General features: G+C 35.2%; 1 protein-coding gene across 1 annotated transcript in view; it reads left to right on the forward strand.

The window, feature by feature from the left end:
* Positions 1 to 230: 230 nt before the first annotated feature.
* The window catches only part of LOC112457093, a 91,592-nt gene continuing 72,885 nt past the window's right edge, over positions 231 to 18,937 (forward strand). Inside the window, exons 1-2 of the mRNA XM_025019977.1 lie at positions 231 to 500; positions 6,065 to 6,501. Of these exons, the coding sequence (XP_024875745.1) occupies positions 6,250 to 6,501 (252 nt within the window). The 5' untranslated portion in view covers positions 231 to 500; positions 6,065 to 6,249. The remainder of the gene's footprint in view (positions 501 to 6,064; positions 6,502 to 18,937) is intronic.

The following is an 18,937-nucleotide window of genomic DNA, read 5'->3' on the forward strand; positions in this document are numbered from 1 at the left end:
CTCTTATCACTGTCACTTTCCGGCCGAGCGACCGACTTTCTCCCCTGGTAGCTGCTCGCTCACCCCTCTCGGCCGACCAATCGACGTGTCCCTTTAGCGCGCCGCGCCGGCTGGATCCGCAGCGTGGCGCGGCATCACCGCCGGTGCGGCACATGCGCGCGCCCCCATCGTCGTATATCTATAAGGGTAGCTACCCTCGGCGAGGCCGGTCAGTTCTCGCCCGTCCGGGGAATCGGGCCGCCGTTCGCGAAAACGTATTCCGCCTTCGTTCCGGTCTTCATCGTCCACTCGATAGAGCACAAACGCGGGTTGTTTCGCCGACGGGAAATAAACGCCACAATGCCGGCCGTGATCTAGAAACCTGTCCCATACGGAAGTTGAGCTCACGTGTGCACGAGACGTTGTGGGGTGTCGTATGCCAGTCGGGGACTGTGTATCGGTCTCGCTGGCGTCACTGATGGGTAAAAGTGTCCTCGCCGAGGGAGGAGTGACGATACACAGTAAGGATCTCAAAAACACAGTCAAGTCAAACCTTGCTCGCCCAAGAAGTCGCTTCAGGCGATAAAATTTCATTAAAAGTGTCATCACACATCAGATATCGCGTGTAAAGCTATACGTATGCATTCGGTCGGATGACGAGAGAACTAATTTAATGCGTGTGGAATATGTGTCGGTCCAATTGTTCCGCGTCGGCGATGCTGAGCAACTTGAACGACAATTCGATTGCATATCACCTGACAATGTTGATTTTAGTTGAATTGATATGACAATTTTAGCAATTATTATTTCACCAATTATTTTCGATAGGAGAATAACACATTTCATGAGGATAAAATTAGTCGACCAGTAATATCGTATCTACTAATCACGCAGTCGCATATTGTCTAGTAACGTTGACCAAATGACTGTAGCAATATGTGGCAATATCAGTGAATGGCTTATTGATGGCGATGACATTGGCTAACACAAGTGGAATGTATAGCGATTTAATCGTCACATGTTACCGGGCAATACGTTGGTCGAGGTACTGTCAAAATTCTACTGCAATCACTTGCCAATTCGTTTGTCAGCAATATGAGGCAGTATATAGAATGAGAGATACGAGTTCGACGAACCAGCGAAGTTACTCGAAAGCGGGCGGAATGTGCACAAATTTAATTGTTCTATATACTGCCAGTGTTGACCAGCCGAAATCCTATACAACGATTAGATTTTTAGCGATACGAGTGAGTGCTATATTCGCATAGATGAAATTGGTTAAAATCGGCAGGATGTGTACCGATGTAACTTCTCGTATATCGAAAATAATGATCAATCGAAACCATTGCAAGTTTTCACGTTTCGGCAGTATGATACAGTACATATAAATGTATTTAATGACAGTGACAAGATATCTAATCGGCTAAACGAAATGCTTACGTTCTACTTTCCAACTTTACTTTCTAATAGTAGAGTGGAAATGTTGACCGACTATATATTGCGCTACAATCTACTTTCATAAGCTTATTAGAGTTAACAGGAATTTAACTGGTTCCTCGATTCGTTCTAAAACAGCAGTAAGTTGAATAAATATCTTCCAGTTAATTATAACTAACGTTTATAAAAAACGATACTGTAACGATTGTCGAATTCGTAGTAATATGGCATGAAACAATGTAAATGTAAAGAATTAATAATATCTTATCGAGAGGACTTTTGTGTTAACTTCGAGCAATTTCATCATTGTAAAAAATCTTGTAAGTTAATTTTTGAATACAAATTGGAACAAAGTAAGACATCAACATTTTTGTAGCGTGAGGATTAAAGAAAAATAATACAAGCTTTTTTTTGTTTTTTATTTCGAAATGCATTCCTACTATGTTTGATAGGAACGATATTATAATATAATATTAATCGTGTTAGAGTATATTTAACAGTGCGATCGTGAGAATTTTAATTAAAATTACAAACATATTTAATTAACCGATCATGATTTGATTATTAATGCTGATATATATTATAAATTATATATTATGCAAAGATATGTTATAGAGCAAAGTTTATTTTGCCTCAGTGGGGTCGAATTGGTAGAGCTCGTTACGGATTGTAAAGAAATTCAGGTTTAAACTGGTTGGGGCGATATTTTTCCTCAATAAATTCTTTACAGTGGTTTAAAAAAAGGATATTTATCAGCATCATAAGTTAAATCGATTTAAGTATGTGGATTTACTGTTCCGACAAAAAAGCTATGTTTTAAGACAAACAATCGAATCGGAGCGTATAAGTTTACTGATTTGGAAAAAGTATATCAAATTCACACAAAAATATTATTATTGAGCTACCAAAATCCAGCCCGACCAAAAGTGGTATTTTCTCTAATTAACTGAAAGTTTATTTTGTTGAAAATAATGAATTCTATTTTAACAAAATTTCTTTTATAAATTAACGCGAACAATATATGTGCTACAATAATTTATAAGACTCGAAATTCTCAATTTAACGAATTTGTTCAGTAGGGAAGGATATTTCTAGGTTGAATAACTTGTGTCTTTGAGTTAAGAGCACTGCAATTAGACGGAAGGATTTGATGTCGGACGACGTACTTCAAATCATATATGATTGCCCTCTGAACTTTAGAAACACGATATCATTACAACATAATTTCTGACAAATCCTGACGTGAATACATACATAGAACTTGTTCCGATACTTGGTGATCTCATTATTCGAATCGCAATTAAAACAAAAAGAGAAAACGTGACAAACGCTTGTAAACGCGAACGATAAAAATATATCTGAATTAATTAATATCTGTAATTGCGATCGGTTTTATATAAAGTAATTAATGTTTATATTTAATTCAAATGTTTGGTTATATTGCACTATGTAATGATATTCTTTGTTGCTTTACGATATTTGCACCAATAATTGTTATATTCTCATCAAAGAAAAATCAAACTCATCTAAAAACTTTATCTTGAATTTTCAACTTTTCTAACACGTTTCATATAATAATAGTATACATCTGTTGTGCTTGAACGTATGCTTCATTTAAATGTTCTTCGCAAAATATCAAACGACTAAGCTTAATTAACACGTTTTCCCTATTCATCGTGAGAGATTTCTGTAATTTCGTCGGAATGGGATTCCCTGCGAAGGGATTCTCGGGTGTAATCGAGTGTGGCGCATCTCCATCTTCAGAACGGTCTCCGGAGAGATTATGAATTAGCGAGCGTGTTTGCCGAGACAATCTCGGACTCGTAGACGTTAGCTAGCGATATCCTACGCGCGTTTCTCGGAATAGAGTTCATCGTGTTTAGCTAACGTCAAATGAGTTATTCCGCACGAGAGCACAAAACGGATTCGCTGCTTACTGCGCGGTATTATTGCTCGCCGAGTATATACATATAAATTCTCTGTATTTTACATTAACCCTCCCATCGGGGTCCTCGTGCGAGAATTTGCGACGCGTTAGAATTTTCCTCATGTAACGGTCAATTTGACCAAACTGACTCAAGGACAATTTTTTCTAAACCAAAATTTTATTGACCATTTTTTAGATTTTTTGATTGGCTATTAAAAGTCTGTTTAAATAAGGTTAATTTGTAAATTATATACAATTTACAAATTATTAATAATTTGTCAAGTATTTCTTGCAATTGTTAATTCGCAAAGGAATTTCTTTCCAATCGTTTTAAGTGAAACTATATAGAGTCAAGTGAAATTAAAGAAAACTCGAGAGAAGTCGAAATAGGAAAGAAAATAAGAAATAAACGTAAAAAAGACAAGACAATTTTAACAAGTAGCGTAGTTTGTTGTCCACAAACGCGAATGTGGAAACTCATTGTGCTGCAAAGAGGGGAATTGGGCCGAGTATCGAAAACATCAATTCGATGGCTCGAAACACGATGCTATCGCTACTATTGCAAGTCTCTATATTGTAATTGTATTTAGAATGGAATAGGATACTGTCGAAGTTTCTGAAACAACATTCTCTAAGGTATTGCAGAAATAGTTGGGAAACAATGCACACTATAAATGATATTCATAAAATATCTATTTTGAAAAGTATAAAATTGATATTTTCTAAATAACAATCTAAAAAAAGTTCAGCATTTCTTAAAGACTATTAATATTCAAAATATTGAACATTTTGTAATTGTATTGAATTAATTTAAATTTTAAATTAATTCATTGTAATAAAATTTTTAAGTTTATTCAGAACTAATTGAAAATTAAATCTTACTATATATTTATATTTTAATTTTTTATTAAATTGTACTCTTTGAGAGAAGAATCTTGACATTCAACTTATCAAGAATGTTATTAATAAATCTTTTGCTATACACAAGCAGAATTTATAATCATAAAAGATTCGCAATTTCAGACGCTTAGCGGTTAATTTCGAGTCTAGTCGAATTCCTATATTAGTATCATGAATTCTGGAGATTCCTCTGCCGGTACAAAAGCAGCTGATTAATGTTGAACGCGCATGTGATAAATGATCGACGTCTTGGCGAAGAGGAAGATGATGGAGAATCACTGGCACGGTGCTTTCTCGCGGCTCGTCGTGGTTTGATCGAAAGGGTATTTCCTCCCCTCATACACGCGGAAACTTCTTTCGGAAGATAAACCACTCTCTTTCAGCCTCCGTGTCGTCCTCGAGACGCGGCCAAGGGGGCGTGAAAGTTTTCTCGGGAGATTCACAAAAGATTTTTTTGGCTACGTCGTAACATAATCTGGCCAACGGCCGGAATATCCGTTTGGAAAATTTATAAGAAACTAACGAAGGAACTCTCCCGACCGGAAACTCTCGAGATACCCGAAAAACGATCTCATTCAATCGTAGAATAGAGTCTGAATATAATTCAGAGAAGGCGAAAAGTTACGAGACTTGATGAAGAGATAAAATTCTCGATGATAGATACTTTGCAAACAATAGAGAAATTAAGTTTGGAACAAATAGAACTAATATAAAAAGAACTAATATTAAATAATAGAGAATAATGTAAAAAAAATAATAATAGCAATATACAAATATTAGAATTACTTTTAAACAATCTATAATACAGATAAATGTAATGTTCTCTTCGAATTCTTATTACGAATAAATTGTATTTTAACGGAAGTTTTAACATAAACTCGATTATCGATTTTTATTCGAAGAATATTAATAAATAATGGAAACAAATTAATGTTATACATGAAGAAGTCATGAAAAGATAATCCGTTTAATTGAATTATAACCAGAAAACTCAAATTAATTATTTCCCAAAAATAAAATACCTAAAAATAAAAGAAATTATATGAAATTGTGGCACTCGATGTAACAAATTACATCTTAGAAAAATCTTCGGTTTTAATTTCGCATTCTCATTCACACTAAATCGCTCTCCCTTTTTCGTTATATAGTTTTATAAATAATTAAAGATGAGACTTCTTGAAAGAAACTTATTAACTGTGATGCGCGTCAAATCGTTAGCGTGCCTGACACGTGTGCGAGCCTTTATAATCCTGAAGCTTGTAGCAAAACTAGGTCGAACTTTCACATGGGAGGAAATTAGGGACAAGTTTCCGCGTGCATCATTCCTGCCGAGATAGAGAGAGGAAGGGAAATCGATCCCGGAATTATTAGGTAATTACCGTGGTGCGGCGGGAATAATTCCAGAATCGATTACGTTGGAATCGGGAGACGCACGAGAAACGAAGGCAGCCGCAAACAAGTTAGTATTTTCAAATTCTTCCTTTGTAGGGAGAGTAAGTGCCAATTCGTTTAATATTAAATCGTTCACATATATCTACTGAGTGAGATTACGCAGTTCGGAATTAGCAAGTAGAAACTATTAAGTCTGTCTTCTTCTAAGTTTAATAAATTTTATATTAAATAAATATTGAAGGAAGATATATCAGTATCTCATAGTATAAAGATAATTCTGCGAATGCAAAGTTATCAGAGAAATCAGAAAAGTTACATGCCAAGGGGTACTTCGCGGACGAGCAAGGTTACGACACACTTTTCGCATATTCCAAAAGTAGGAGCAATCCTCAGAATACAAAAATTCAGGGTATGGGATGAATTTTGCAGAAAATCGAGAACGCGCCATTACGACGACGACAAGGACTCTATATGAGACAACTCTGCAATCCCGTCAACCCTTAATGTCTCCATCGTGAGCCTACGGCAGCTGCTCTACGCGCGAGGACGCGGGATCCTACGGGACTCGGATCGACGTGGTGAGAAACGAGTGGTTAAAGATAAGGCTAAAAACGATGGGGGTGCCGGACGTGGAGCAGGCCAAGAAGCGACTCCAAGACATATTGAGGCGGGCGCAGAAGCTGGAGATACCGACGCAGGAAGTGATCTCGACGAGGACGGCGCGTAAACTGCTCGCGAGAACGCGCAATGTCCTGGCATGGACTATCTGGATCGGAGTGTTCGTCGTCCTGCTCAGTGGCGTTGTCTACGCTCGTTGGCCCACACGACAGGACGTGGAGACCGTCAGGACCGTGCTGAGGCGAACAGTCAGTATCGATATATCTATCTTTTTAATACTGCGAATAATTTCAAATAATATCATGCCGTAACAGATACCTGGTCTTAAGTCCATTTTCCACGAACCAAAAAATTGACTTTAGAAGATTATAGATTGATATTTTTCGAGAAACACAATTCAAAAACGCGACGACAACAATATGACCGATATCCCCGGATACTCTGTCGATTTTCAAACTCGCGATATTCTTCGCGGTGAAGAAAAGGGCCGAATTTCAATTTTCTCAAACATGAATTTTCGTATTCGTTTACATACGAAGGTAAAATAAAGCTCCCTTCTTGGTGCTGAAAATTTTCTTCTTATTTCCCTCTCTGTTCTATGCGCCTTCTGTTTTCTTACGATGATCTTGTTGCATATCTTCCCTATATATTGCAGTTTGTCAACGGCTTTGACTCTTTAACAAATATTCGCGACTGGCCAACATACGTACATCATATTTTCTCTATAAAAAGTATTGTATCTCTATTGATATGTAAGGCATTCGAGCATCTTTTCGTTAAATTGTTACTCACAGTTTTATCGCTTGATATTTATGGATATTTTTATTTAAATTCTTGCTTAAGATAATTTTGTTTGATTGACAATCGTAATAATTTTTTTTTTTTTAACATAATAGCATATAAATGTATACATATTGTATCAGATTACCCATCCCACCCGATTTTTTCGTAAACGCGAGATGAGAGAAAATTGGGAAGAAATAGTTCTATATTCTATCCGAATGAAGGTATTTTTGTTTGCTGGAACTGACCGAGAATAGTGGCTACTGCGGACAACTTTAAAATTTTAAATGGAAACATATATCATGCAAGGTATCGTTGGATAAATCTTGAAAAAGTTGAAAAAGATAAATCGGACTTGATTTAAACAAAGGCGGATTCTGTCTCTGATGTTATCTATTATTAGCTCGAAAGACTTTTGCATCACTTAGCGACCGGCATACTTCCCAAATCCGTCCGAGATATAAAATCCGTCTTTGCTTAAATCAAGACGGAAGGCACATTGAACATTTGTAAGGCTTAATAAAAGTAATACTTCTCGTTTCAAATACGATCATTATTATTACATTATTACCATTTAGTTTATACCAATTGTTTCTCCTCAACGGTTGGTGATATCGCAATTATGTTCAAATAAAAGATGTTTCTTTTTTAAAATCTATTCAACAATATCCTATACAACATATGTTTCCATTTAAAATTTTAAAGTTGACCGCAATAGCCACTACTTCCGGTTAGTTCCGGAAAACAAAAATATCTTCATTCGATACTTCGGATAGGATATGGGACTTAACATTTCTCCCCAATTTCCTCTCACTTCGCGTTTACGAAAAAATTAGGTGAGATGGGTGGTCTGATACAATTCTGCAGTACCTATATTATTATTATTTCTCTTTATAGAATATAAATTTTAATGTAATACTAATATTAATAATTAAACTGTCTTTTTTAATCTAAGGGTGTGTTCCACTTATCGCTCCCAACGCTCGTGAAATTATTTCATCCTTGTTGTTTGTCAAATGTTAACCAAGGACGAAATGATGCTCGCGAGCGTTGTGAGCGATAAGTGGAACGCAGCCTAAGTCGCCGAAGAAATGTTGAGATGGTAAAATAAGATATATTAATATAATATTGACATCATGAGATTGGTATAACAACCAATATATCTTTTATTTTATTTAAACGCATTTGAACAAATTGCTGAAAGATATATAATATCGTTGATTACACTATACTTAAATTTCGCTGATTTTGGAAAGTTGGCCAATTAAGCTCGCGGCGGTCATGCTGGTGTGGTCGATAACGCCGATCACGTTGAAGGAGAGAAAACGTTAGAGGTACTAAAATAAAATCGCTCGACCAGTGATATTTATTAGACGGCACCGGCGATGGTTACGGCCGATAAACGGCACAGACCGCGGCATGGAAAATTCACCTCGTAAATGGAAGCGTGCAAACAATAGTTATCGGATAAGCGTTTTCGCGGGATAAAAGCCGATCGGTCGCAGCGTTCTACATGCCTGCCTATTCGCGATTTTCTCTCGAACTATCGCCATTCGAAAGGGATCCACGAGAAAGAATTCTGTACGTCATTATAAAGTATGAGAAAGCAACCATTTGAAGCAAAGGTAACGATAAAAAATTATTTACATTTTTTTAACGTACGCAAAAGGAAGCGTAATTGAGAACACGCCAAATTTATAATAATAGCAAGATTACCTCCAACCAAATTTTAAGAGAGCTTCAATTTGTAAAGTGGTTCAGTGGTCTATTTGAATGTGCGTTTCGTGCGAAGTCAACAAGTAAATGATTGGAACTTTAAGTATCATATTCCTTTTGTATTTAATCAATGACTCTCGATAGTCTCGATCGAGAAGTGACTTTTCATTGCTCACTTCGATCGTATTTCTCGACAAATTTCAATATTATTGATGCGCGATCGCGCAAAATCGCACCAAAGGAATATCAGCGTTAAAAGGACTAAAAAAAATCGAGACCAGTAAAACAGCCTAAATGAAAGAGATTGCAAGCTCAAAGAGAGCTATCGCATGTGATCCATTGAAAATGCACATACATACACACGTACGCGCACGCTTGTGCATGGCAATTGGTCAGTAAAATCATTTTGTCGGTCTCGTCGAATTCGAGTTGCATTTCATTGCTCGATATGTTACGATATTTTTGAAATAGCCTCTCTCGGAATTATACGCTACACTGAGAAAAAAATGTTGTACATTTGACTAAACTCGTTTAGTTGTAGTGATTTGTTTAATGCAAATATTAATATATTTAAATCAAATATACGTGAGTAATATCAAGAAATTCTGAATCTATTTAAATATAATATTTTTTGAATTAACAAATGTTAGCTTGACAGCCCGTGACCGCTGCATTTAGTTGAATCAAATAATATTTCTTTGAATCTACGATTTTTTTTTCTCAGTGTATTATTCCATCTTATTCCATCTATGTAACATGATTTTTAAAAAATTCGCAACTCAATATATAGCGCCTTTTGAAAACTATATTGATCCAAATTAATGATATCTGAAAGATATATGTATAAGGATGTAGATAGATATGGAGCAAGTCAAGAATTAAAACATCTTTTTTCGCAGTAAAAGATTTCAGCAGTAGGTACTAAAACCAATATATCGTAAAATGGCGACTGTGGTATTTTAGGCGTGGTATATGCTATCGCAAACTCAACAAAAATTATTGGTTGCAAAAACTAAATATTTCGGTTTTTTGATAAAAACAAAAAAATAGTACGCGCTGTATACGCTTTTTTTGTTTGAAACAAACGCCGCCGGCGTTGTTCGTAATTATTTCAAAACGACCGTAGCTGCATATGTTTCAATTTACGCTTCGGTATCTTCGTTTTGATTTTTCGCAGCGTTTGTTCCCGATTATCGCTTGCGTTGGTTATTTCTTTTCTCCCAGGCAATGCCAAATATGTTCCGTCGGCGGTAGTGCTTTCGTGTTTATTAAACGAAAAAATCATAATTAGGAATCTAATGTAGTAATAAAACAAATTAATATAAGATAACAACCATGTATATTGTATAAAATAAGTCAAAAAAATTATCGCGATATCTTCCATTGTCAAAAAAAGTTTGTATTGAGTTAATTAAAGAATTTATAGTGGAATATGTATATTCAAAATCATCTTGTAGCTTTCAAAACATAGCAGCTGTCTTTATTTTATATTCTCATGTTTAATTTTTTTAATATCTAAAGTTAAATTTCAGACAATTTAATATCTCGGCAACATTCTACTTGAAATTATATAAATTAGAAACATATTTTCCTTATTATACTTTATAATTTAAATAATTAAAAAAATTATAATTTGGAAATTGTGACTTATAGTGATTGGAAAAAGATCGGCATATTATTTTGAAGCAAGCTAAAAAATTAGTATGTACGCGTGTGCATATATGTATATAGATATGTATGTATGCATATACATATTTATATACATATATGTACTAACATTTTACACTGTTTTGCATTGTCTGTACTTTTTAATTTCTTAGTTTGCCGCAAAATAGTGAGCCAATCTTTCGGTTGCTTTTTCTCTTGCTATTGGAGTCTGATAATTCGTTCTCTTTCTCGTTTTTTCCGTGTTCCATAGCGAGCCGCGGATCGAGACGTCGAAAAGCGACCGGAGAGCCCGGCGGGCCCTCTCGAAGTACTCAATTTCCATGGAAATGGCATCGAAACAGCACGATTTCCTGCACTTTCCCGCCGCCGCTGTTCCCGTCACGTTCCTCTCACTTTCACGAATACGTGTACGAGTTTGCGTGAATACGCGTAGATCCGTTTCCTTCCCATTCAGAGAAGCTTTTGATTCAGTCGATTACTCTACCTGTTTTTCGTTAGAAAAGAAAAGAGAAAAACCCCGCGGCTCTAAACGCGGAATAGCAGAGTGTACTTCGCACTTGTACATACGTATGCGTATGTTCGCGTTGAAAAACAACGTATTTCACTGCATGTCTCAATCAGCAGAAACTAAAATCTTCTTTAAATGTATATTCAAAGTCAAATTTTCCAAGCTCAAGATTAAGAAGATAAGATTACGCGCAAAAGCTGTTATAATTACTTTAAATTTCTTGAAAGAGTGAGTTTTGCTGAGATCAATCTAAAATCTTTAAAATTACATTCTGTTAATATATAGGTATGCGAATTTAATATTAAATATATATGCGTGATATTAAGCTCTTATCTTTTATCTTCATTAATTCCTACATTATCTTATTATATATTTTTTACATTTCTAAGTCGTGATATCAATTGAAATTATGTAGCCATACATTTCTCGAGTTTATTTTTTAAAACTGATCGAGAAACGTAAACCTAATATTTTAGTTACATTGTTAATATTAAAGTAAAGCAACTATCTTCTACTCTTCTACTGTATTAGAAATATACCTATATCTATTAAAAATATATTTTTAATTTTATAATTTTGTTTTCTTTAGAAAAATAGTTATTACTCAACATCACTGTTAAATTCGTGGTGTAAAATTATACTCAATTGGAGTCATTTTTAATTATCATTTTTTTTTGTAGGTCGCCATTGTTCCTATTCAATATGTGGTTAATTTAACTAAAACGATGCTTAATTTAATTGAATCAATGGAGTTAAAATAATACTGTTTCGTATTAAAAATAATGAATTTCGACATACATGGTTAAAAATAACAAAATGTTATTTAACTGCTTAAGGTATTGGTTTAAATTTCATCTTTTAATACTTAACAATTATATTAGCAATATAGAATTTAAAAAATTAGAAACTCTCCCATAGCATGCGATACGATTTTTACTCAACGTTTTGAGAATTATAGCTACGATATATAGACCAATAGTTAAGTGACGATCCTTGCACATAAATAACTGCTATAACATTTATTTGCGCAAAAAGGTACAGAGGGATGCGTAGAGTCCATAAACATGTATAGGTAGCCGCTGCTTACTGTCGAAGAATGTTAAACTACTTCTCAATGAAGCTTTTTTTTCCAAGAAAGAGCGGTAAAGTTGGAAAGAATCTCGAAGGAATTTTAATATCCACGCAGAGTGTTTCATCCGCGGGCGCTCCGTGTGCGCTCGCTAAATTAAAAAATGCTCCGTTAAATAGTAAGTAGTTGAAAAAGTACGTAGAGCGTAGAGAGCGCTAACGAGATCTACAAAGTATGTATAAAAGAAGCGATAAGAATCCCGTCTCGGGATTAAACAGAGTTGTTTACTCCCCAGTCGCTTTCAACGAAAGAAAGAGGATCGGAAAATGAAACTTTATATTCTCATACTTTCATATAATCAAAAAATGATATTAATCGGTGCGAAAAGAGAGTACATAGTTAAATAAAAAGAGAGAAAGAGAGAGAGAGAGAGAGAAAAAGAGAGAGATAAAGCTATTGTTTTAACCCTCTATAAACAAACATTCTTCTTATGAAGAATTTCAGTTGGAATTGGACTAATAACTGATGGTTATCTGTAATTAGCGAGAAACGTAGTGGAAATACAGATTTAATTATAATACTCTTTCGGTGTATAAATAATGTTATTTTTCTTCGAAGATGCCAATTACCTATAACATAATTATTGATGAATATCGTAAAATCGAAAGACACATATTAACCTTTTAAGAGACAGCTGAGTTATTTTTCTTTTGGGAAAAAATGTCCACTTCTTTTTCTCTTGCTAAAAATAATGTAATAACAGATCTTTTTATATGAGAAAAATATGAAGGAAAAAAAGAAGAATAAAAATAGTAAGTAAAAATAGATTAATAACAAAAAATGTTTCTATATTTTTTCAATCATTTATTCCTATTTTTCGGGGTTTTGTATTCTTAAAAACAAATATCTAACCAAATTCTTATAAGGACAAATCGGCAACAAATTGGTCAAAACGATCAATGAAAAGTGATGCTTTGCGAATAACAACAGTGATTCCCTTCATCGCAAACTGCGAAATTACATTTTCACTCAGCAGCGCGTCCGTTTTGTAACAATCGTAATTATTTGCGCTGACGCGCGTGACGGCGGTACGTTCTGTGCGATTATTTACATCGCGTGACGTATCGTGCGCGTGCATTCCCAGCTCAGCATCGACCATGTAGCTCCAAGGGCGCAGGATGTCGCAATTATTATTGGGGCATTAATTAATCCGACACGCAATAAATAATTTCACAAATCTAATATTACGTTTTTTACACGAGCGCACAAAAATATATTTATAAATATTTAATACTATATTACGGAATGTTTAATTCTATGTTTCAACGATTAATTTTATTAAATATAATTTTATTGAGATGCGTTTCAACACTAGATGCATATAATAATGAATCCTGTACAAATTGTGAATAAATATACTGAGGAAACAACGTAAAATTTTCGCGCACTTACAGCTTCAAGAGTTGAACTCAGCAAAATAATATCTATTATTATTAATTTTTGATATATTCTTTCATTAGCTTAATCATTCTTTTTATTAGACTAGATTGTTTCTCTTCCAAAAATCCACGGTAAGAAATTCAAGCACCGCCCTTGTCTGTTACGCGTATCTAAAACACGCATCAGTTTTAACTGTTCGTGTGACACAACGTAACTGATCACAACACCACTCAACATAATGCAACTAGAGACTTCAAGTAACAACTCAGGGTGTGATCCACTAGACGCTTTAAACGCTTCAGAGTATTATTTTGTCCTTGTTTAACATTTGATAAATAACAAGGATAAAATGTTTCCAGCAAGAGTGTTTGGAGTGCCAAATGAATCGCACCCTCAGTAAAACGCAAAATTTTCTATGGCGCCAGATTCGAAAGAAAAAAATTGGGAGGCATTACTTTCGTATATCGACCCTCGTATTAATAATTCTCAAAATTTAAGGTAAAATCAACTTTTTTATTCATAATAGAAGACGTAACTATTCACGATTGTGCACAATGTACACAATATATATGAGCCGAGCACCATTGGCACAGCGGTTTACTATGGATTGTACCCATTGCGATGCCTGACCACACAGATTGTGTTTCCAGTGCTCGATTAAAGCACCGTATTTACCAAGAATTGAAACCAGCACGACTCCATAGTGAGAGTAGCCTTCGATGTTAGCGACATGTGATCGCTATGTCTACTCACCATAATATAAACGCGACAAATGTCTCAAATTTTTATTTTACGCTTATTTATCTGTCGTATTTTTTGTATACGATACCCTGAAATTGGTAGAAAGTGAACATATAGCGTTTTCTGCGAAATTTAGAGTCAATTTTTTTTTTTTTTTTTTTTACTTTCGAAATAAATCATCATTTTTTTATCATTACTCAAGAATTTCACAACTTGGAAACCTTTGCGTTAAATATAATCATGGTACCGTGTAACGATTCAATGCAGGTCTCAAGTAAAATATTCTCTGTAGCAACAAGTGAGAAAGGCCGACAAAAATAAGGCAACACCATCGAGAATAAATAACTCGACTTTATTGAAAACCACGGTGGTCTTACCTTTTGCAACAAATTACGGACAAATAGCGCTATTATGTTATAAATATTACAATGTTGACAAGCAAGTGTATGAACTATCATTCCCAATTTTGAACAAACCGATACTCGATACTTCACATGACATGCATAATTATGCTCACAACACATTATCGGCAATCTACTATTAGAACAGTAAATATTAAAAATGGGGAAATGTTGTCACATATCATCTGCCCGCATTGAAAAATATCAATTATATACACTAATCAGTTCTTCGATAGATATTTTCATCAGAGCTGCCTGGCATGTTTTCGTCTAGTTACGCTATTATAAAACCTCGTACAAGGAAACACGTATATGAACAAGATCCCGGGGGGTAGACCGCCATCGGAGTAGACAGCGGCAAAGAGGTTAAATACCTAGAGATTTTAATTAGGATAACCTGCGGCTATATACTCCCCGAATATTGCATTAGCATGAGCCTCGCCAAAGTGTTCAGGGGGAACCCTTTAAACAAACATCTCGAAAAACCTTTCGCCGACGGAGGCTAAAAGATAAGAGCTGGAGAGAGCGAGAGGGCGTAGTGAGACTGGGACCGTGAGCGAAAAGGGTAGAGAGTAACGCAAATAGCCTTTTCGGAAATACGGTAGCTCGGTCACACGCGACTCTGACCCGTGTCCCGACGATCGGGGCGATGTTTACCGTTCACCGACTCGTTCCCACCATTCACCCCCTTGTTTGGTTTCGCGGCTAAACCGACGGAAATAACCCTGGTCGGGCCGGGCCCCAGGTACGCTGGCCATCCGAGAGCATTTCCGGATTATCGTTCTGCGCGACGTGTTTGCAATCCACGTTCTCCTGTTTTTACAACTGAACACTGTAGAAACGACGTAAGTGACTTTTTTTCGAGAGAAGTTGAATTGAAAATTCTACAAGAAATACAGACTTTCGTTCAAGGAACAATTTAAAATGCTTTGAAAATTTTAAACGGTGGAGCGACTGTTTTCACAGTTTAGAAATTTATCTAATTATTTATTTAATTTTATCTAATTTACTTAAGTTAATTTTTGTAGAATTTATTTGTACATTAATTATCTCAAGATTAAATTTAAAAAAAAATTAATTAAAATTATGTAAATGGATTAATTTTTTCTACTTCTTGAAAGATCAGTTGATTCCATTATCAGAATGAACCCTTCAATTTGCCTACTTTGGTATCAAATCGACGGTACAAGAGAAAGTACCAGAATTCGTACGACCGTCGCGCGAGGAAAACATAATTTTTTGCGTGAGCACCATACACGTAGCGCGAATACTCACGGCTTAATTACGCGGGAGATTGCCTCGTTTCAGCATGCATGATTCCGCACGAATGTATATACGTTACGCGGCGTTATCAGTCATTCTACCGCATAACTATCGCACGCGTACGCAACGCATTCGCCTATCTGCATTCACGAAGTCATTTCCTTTAATGTCGCATAACTGTTTATATCGTTAATGGCTGAAGTTGCGCGATATTGTCTCACACGGCGGACCCGTATACCTTGCCATGAATGATGAGGTTACCGCATACCCACCCGGTAGTTGCACAACGTAAAAGTGGAAGGGGAGATTATCACTTAAATCCTGCATACTTTAACTAACCGGCCTTTATATCTCTTTCATCTTGTTTGCGTTTGAAAAATGTTTAGTATAAAACGCATACATTAGAGCACTCGTTAACATGACGAGATATACATATAAATTGCGTTGGCAAAAGAATGATTATTAAATTAAAAACTTATATTTTTCATGTTACTTTATATCAATCTTTGCTTCAAGAGATATTAATTCTACATTTGATTAGCAAAATTTAATAACAAAACTGTATTCTTAATATCGTAATCAATCAGATTTATAACTTCTCTCTCTGGGCTGATCTATTTTACATTTTCAAAAATTATCTATGTAATTTTTTACCAATCAAAAAGAAAAAGCAAAAGAGTGCAGGAAAAATTCGCTCGTCATTTCGCTTCCCACTGTCTATTCCGTACTTTTTTGCTACCTGTACCTACTTCTTTGCTATACGACGGTTGAATCTCATAATTGAATGATAACATCACGCATGAACCACAACCTGTGTGATTCTTTCGCGATTTTTAAAGGACCGAGAAAAATTTCGGCGGTTTCTTTAAAGATCTACACACTCTGTCACCATAGTAGAATTGAAAAATAATACACAAGTTTGAAAAAATAATGCATGTGTACAGACGACGTTATTATAATGCCTTCCCACCTGAAGAAAGCCGCGTCCGAGTAAAATAATAAATAGATCAAATAATACTATTTATTATTCTACTCGGACACGGCTCTCTTCAAGTGAGAAGGCATTTATGACGCCATAAACTTTGTTTTAGCAGATCGATTTTCAAATTGCAATATCAACTTTGAAAAACGCGAAACAAGTGTATCGATTCTTTCATGACACTAGTTAATTCAATGTTTTATGAAGATATCTACCTTACTTTACTTCAAATAAATCGTAATAAAATATCTAAGTTGCTAAGCAAAAATTATGTTATAGTCAAAAGTAGAAGCGATCGTCAAAATATACGTTTAATTCCTCAGTAATGTGAACTGTGACTAGCCACATAAGCGTCATTTTTATGAATTTTGTAACGATATTTACGATCTCCTTACCAACTCCTCGCTGCATAAATATATATACTTATAGATGCGAGATGAATTCCGTATATTATTCTCAATATATTTTTTTTTTTAATTAAAAGATGCTATTTCCGAAATAATTGTTATCGATCCACGAGTGTGTAGGTCAATTTACTACGTAGTTAGTAATTAATTTAACAATCAATTATCGTGAATTTCCGTTTACAAGAAAAAAATATATGACAATATAGATGGTTAATACATCCAGTCGCCGTGAATGCAACAACGAACGCACCGGACGAGCAGCAACGCGGATAATTAACGGATATGGGTAACACCCCGAGGCTACAAACACGAGTCAGTCACGGGGACCAGCCGGGGCGTTATTTCGACTACTAATTAGGGGCGACGAGTGCGAGAGAATCGCGGAGTAATCAACAGGCTGCGCAAGAGGGGCAACGGCGGCGGTTTCGTAACGAAGCCCCCTCCCGCTTCAATTATGCATGTAAATTACACACGCCAGCTTGGGGGGGATGGGTTCGCACATCCACTGGAAACGTTATAGTATCGGTACACCACGCACTCATCTAATTCTCGCGCGCGCATTCCTTTAAATTCATCATGTCCTGTGTTAATACATTATGCTTTAGACGTTGAAAAAATAGCAAGTTTGTAACAAAGCAGCAAACGCAATTATTAGCAAGTATTTAAAAAATTAAGCTCATTGTGTATTCTAGTAGTCATAACTAGTGATTAGCTTGCTCTACTAATAATTGCAAAAATTTTAGATTTATATTTGATGAACAATTATAATCATATATAAAATTAAAAAACTAGACAGAGAAAGAGAGAGAGAGAGAGAGAGAGAAATCAAGAAAATGTTTTTCTTCCTCTTGAAAATTATTATCTTTAACTTATTTACATAAAATATTAACAAACGTAAAAGGATCTGCGCGTTTATCAGTGAAACTATAATATCGCAAAGTATGCAATGTTTAGTATATTTCCGTGGTTTGCGTAATTCATACTTCTCGTTCGCTTTACGTATTTTATTTTGCTTATTCGAAAGCTAAATTCAAATTGCACGCTCTAAACTAATCGCGCAGTAATAACTAATGAGAGAAATTACATTGGCTCGACAAAAAATTTATATTCAAATCGCTCGGTAGAGCTCTGCTGAATTACATTTATGAGACATCACAAAGGAACGAGTTGGCCTGCGGAAACGAGCTGGCAGCATCTCGTAATCAGACCGATTTTAATCACGTATGTAAATTACGCACGAACTTAACGAACTTGGTAGGCAGGCCGATCAAAGAGCTCGTATCCAACAGACTTTACGAAAGACTGAGTGAGCACGTTCGAAGAAAATGCTCACGCATTCGGCAAATACATTTTTTAAAAATGTATTGAAGATTATGTTAAAATATTAAGTCATTTAAAATGAGGATTGTACAAATTTAATAAAAATGCAATACTTTAAACTATTCGACACATCTATAATTGGTATATATATTATATATGTATATCTGAAATAATATAAATATTTTTCTTTTCCGAAACTTAAAAAAATATTAATTATCAAATTTAAAACTATTTTATATAATAAATTTCGCATTTTGTATAATAATCGGTAAAAAAATCAAAATAATTATCTTTTTGCACTTAGAACCGCATTTTCCATAGCGTCTTATATTTTATGCCTAAAACACGTCCCTTAGACTATTCTGCAGCTTACATTTAGTATTCTGCAG

This window comes from Temnothorax curvispinosus, unplaced genomic scaffold (assembly GCF_003070985.1).
Source record: "Temnothorax curvispinosus isolate PA1 unplaced genomic scaffold, ASM307098v1 QBEX01007504.1, whole genome shotgun sequence".
NCBI lineage: Eukaryota > Metazoa > Arthropoda > Insecta > Hymenoptera > Formicidae > Temnothorax > Temnothorax curvispinosus.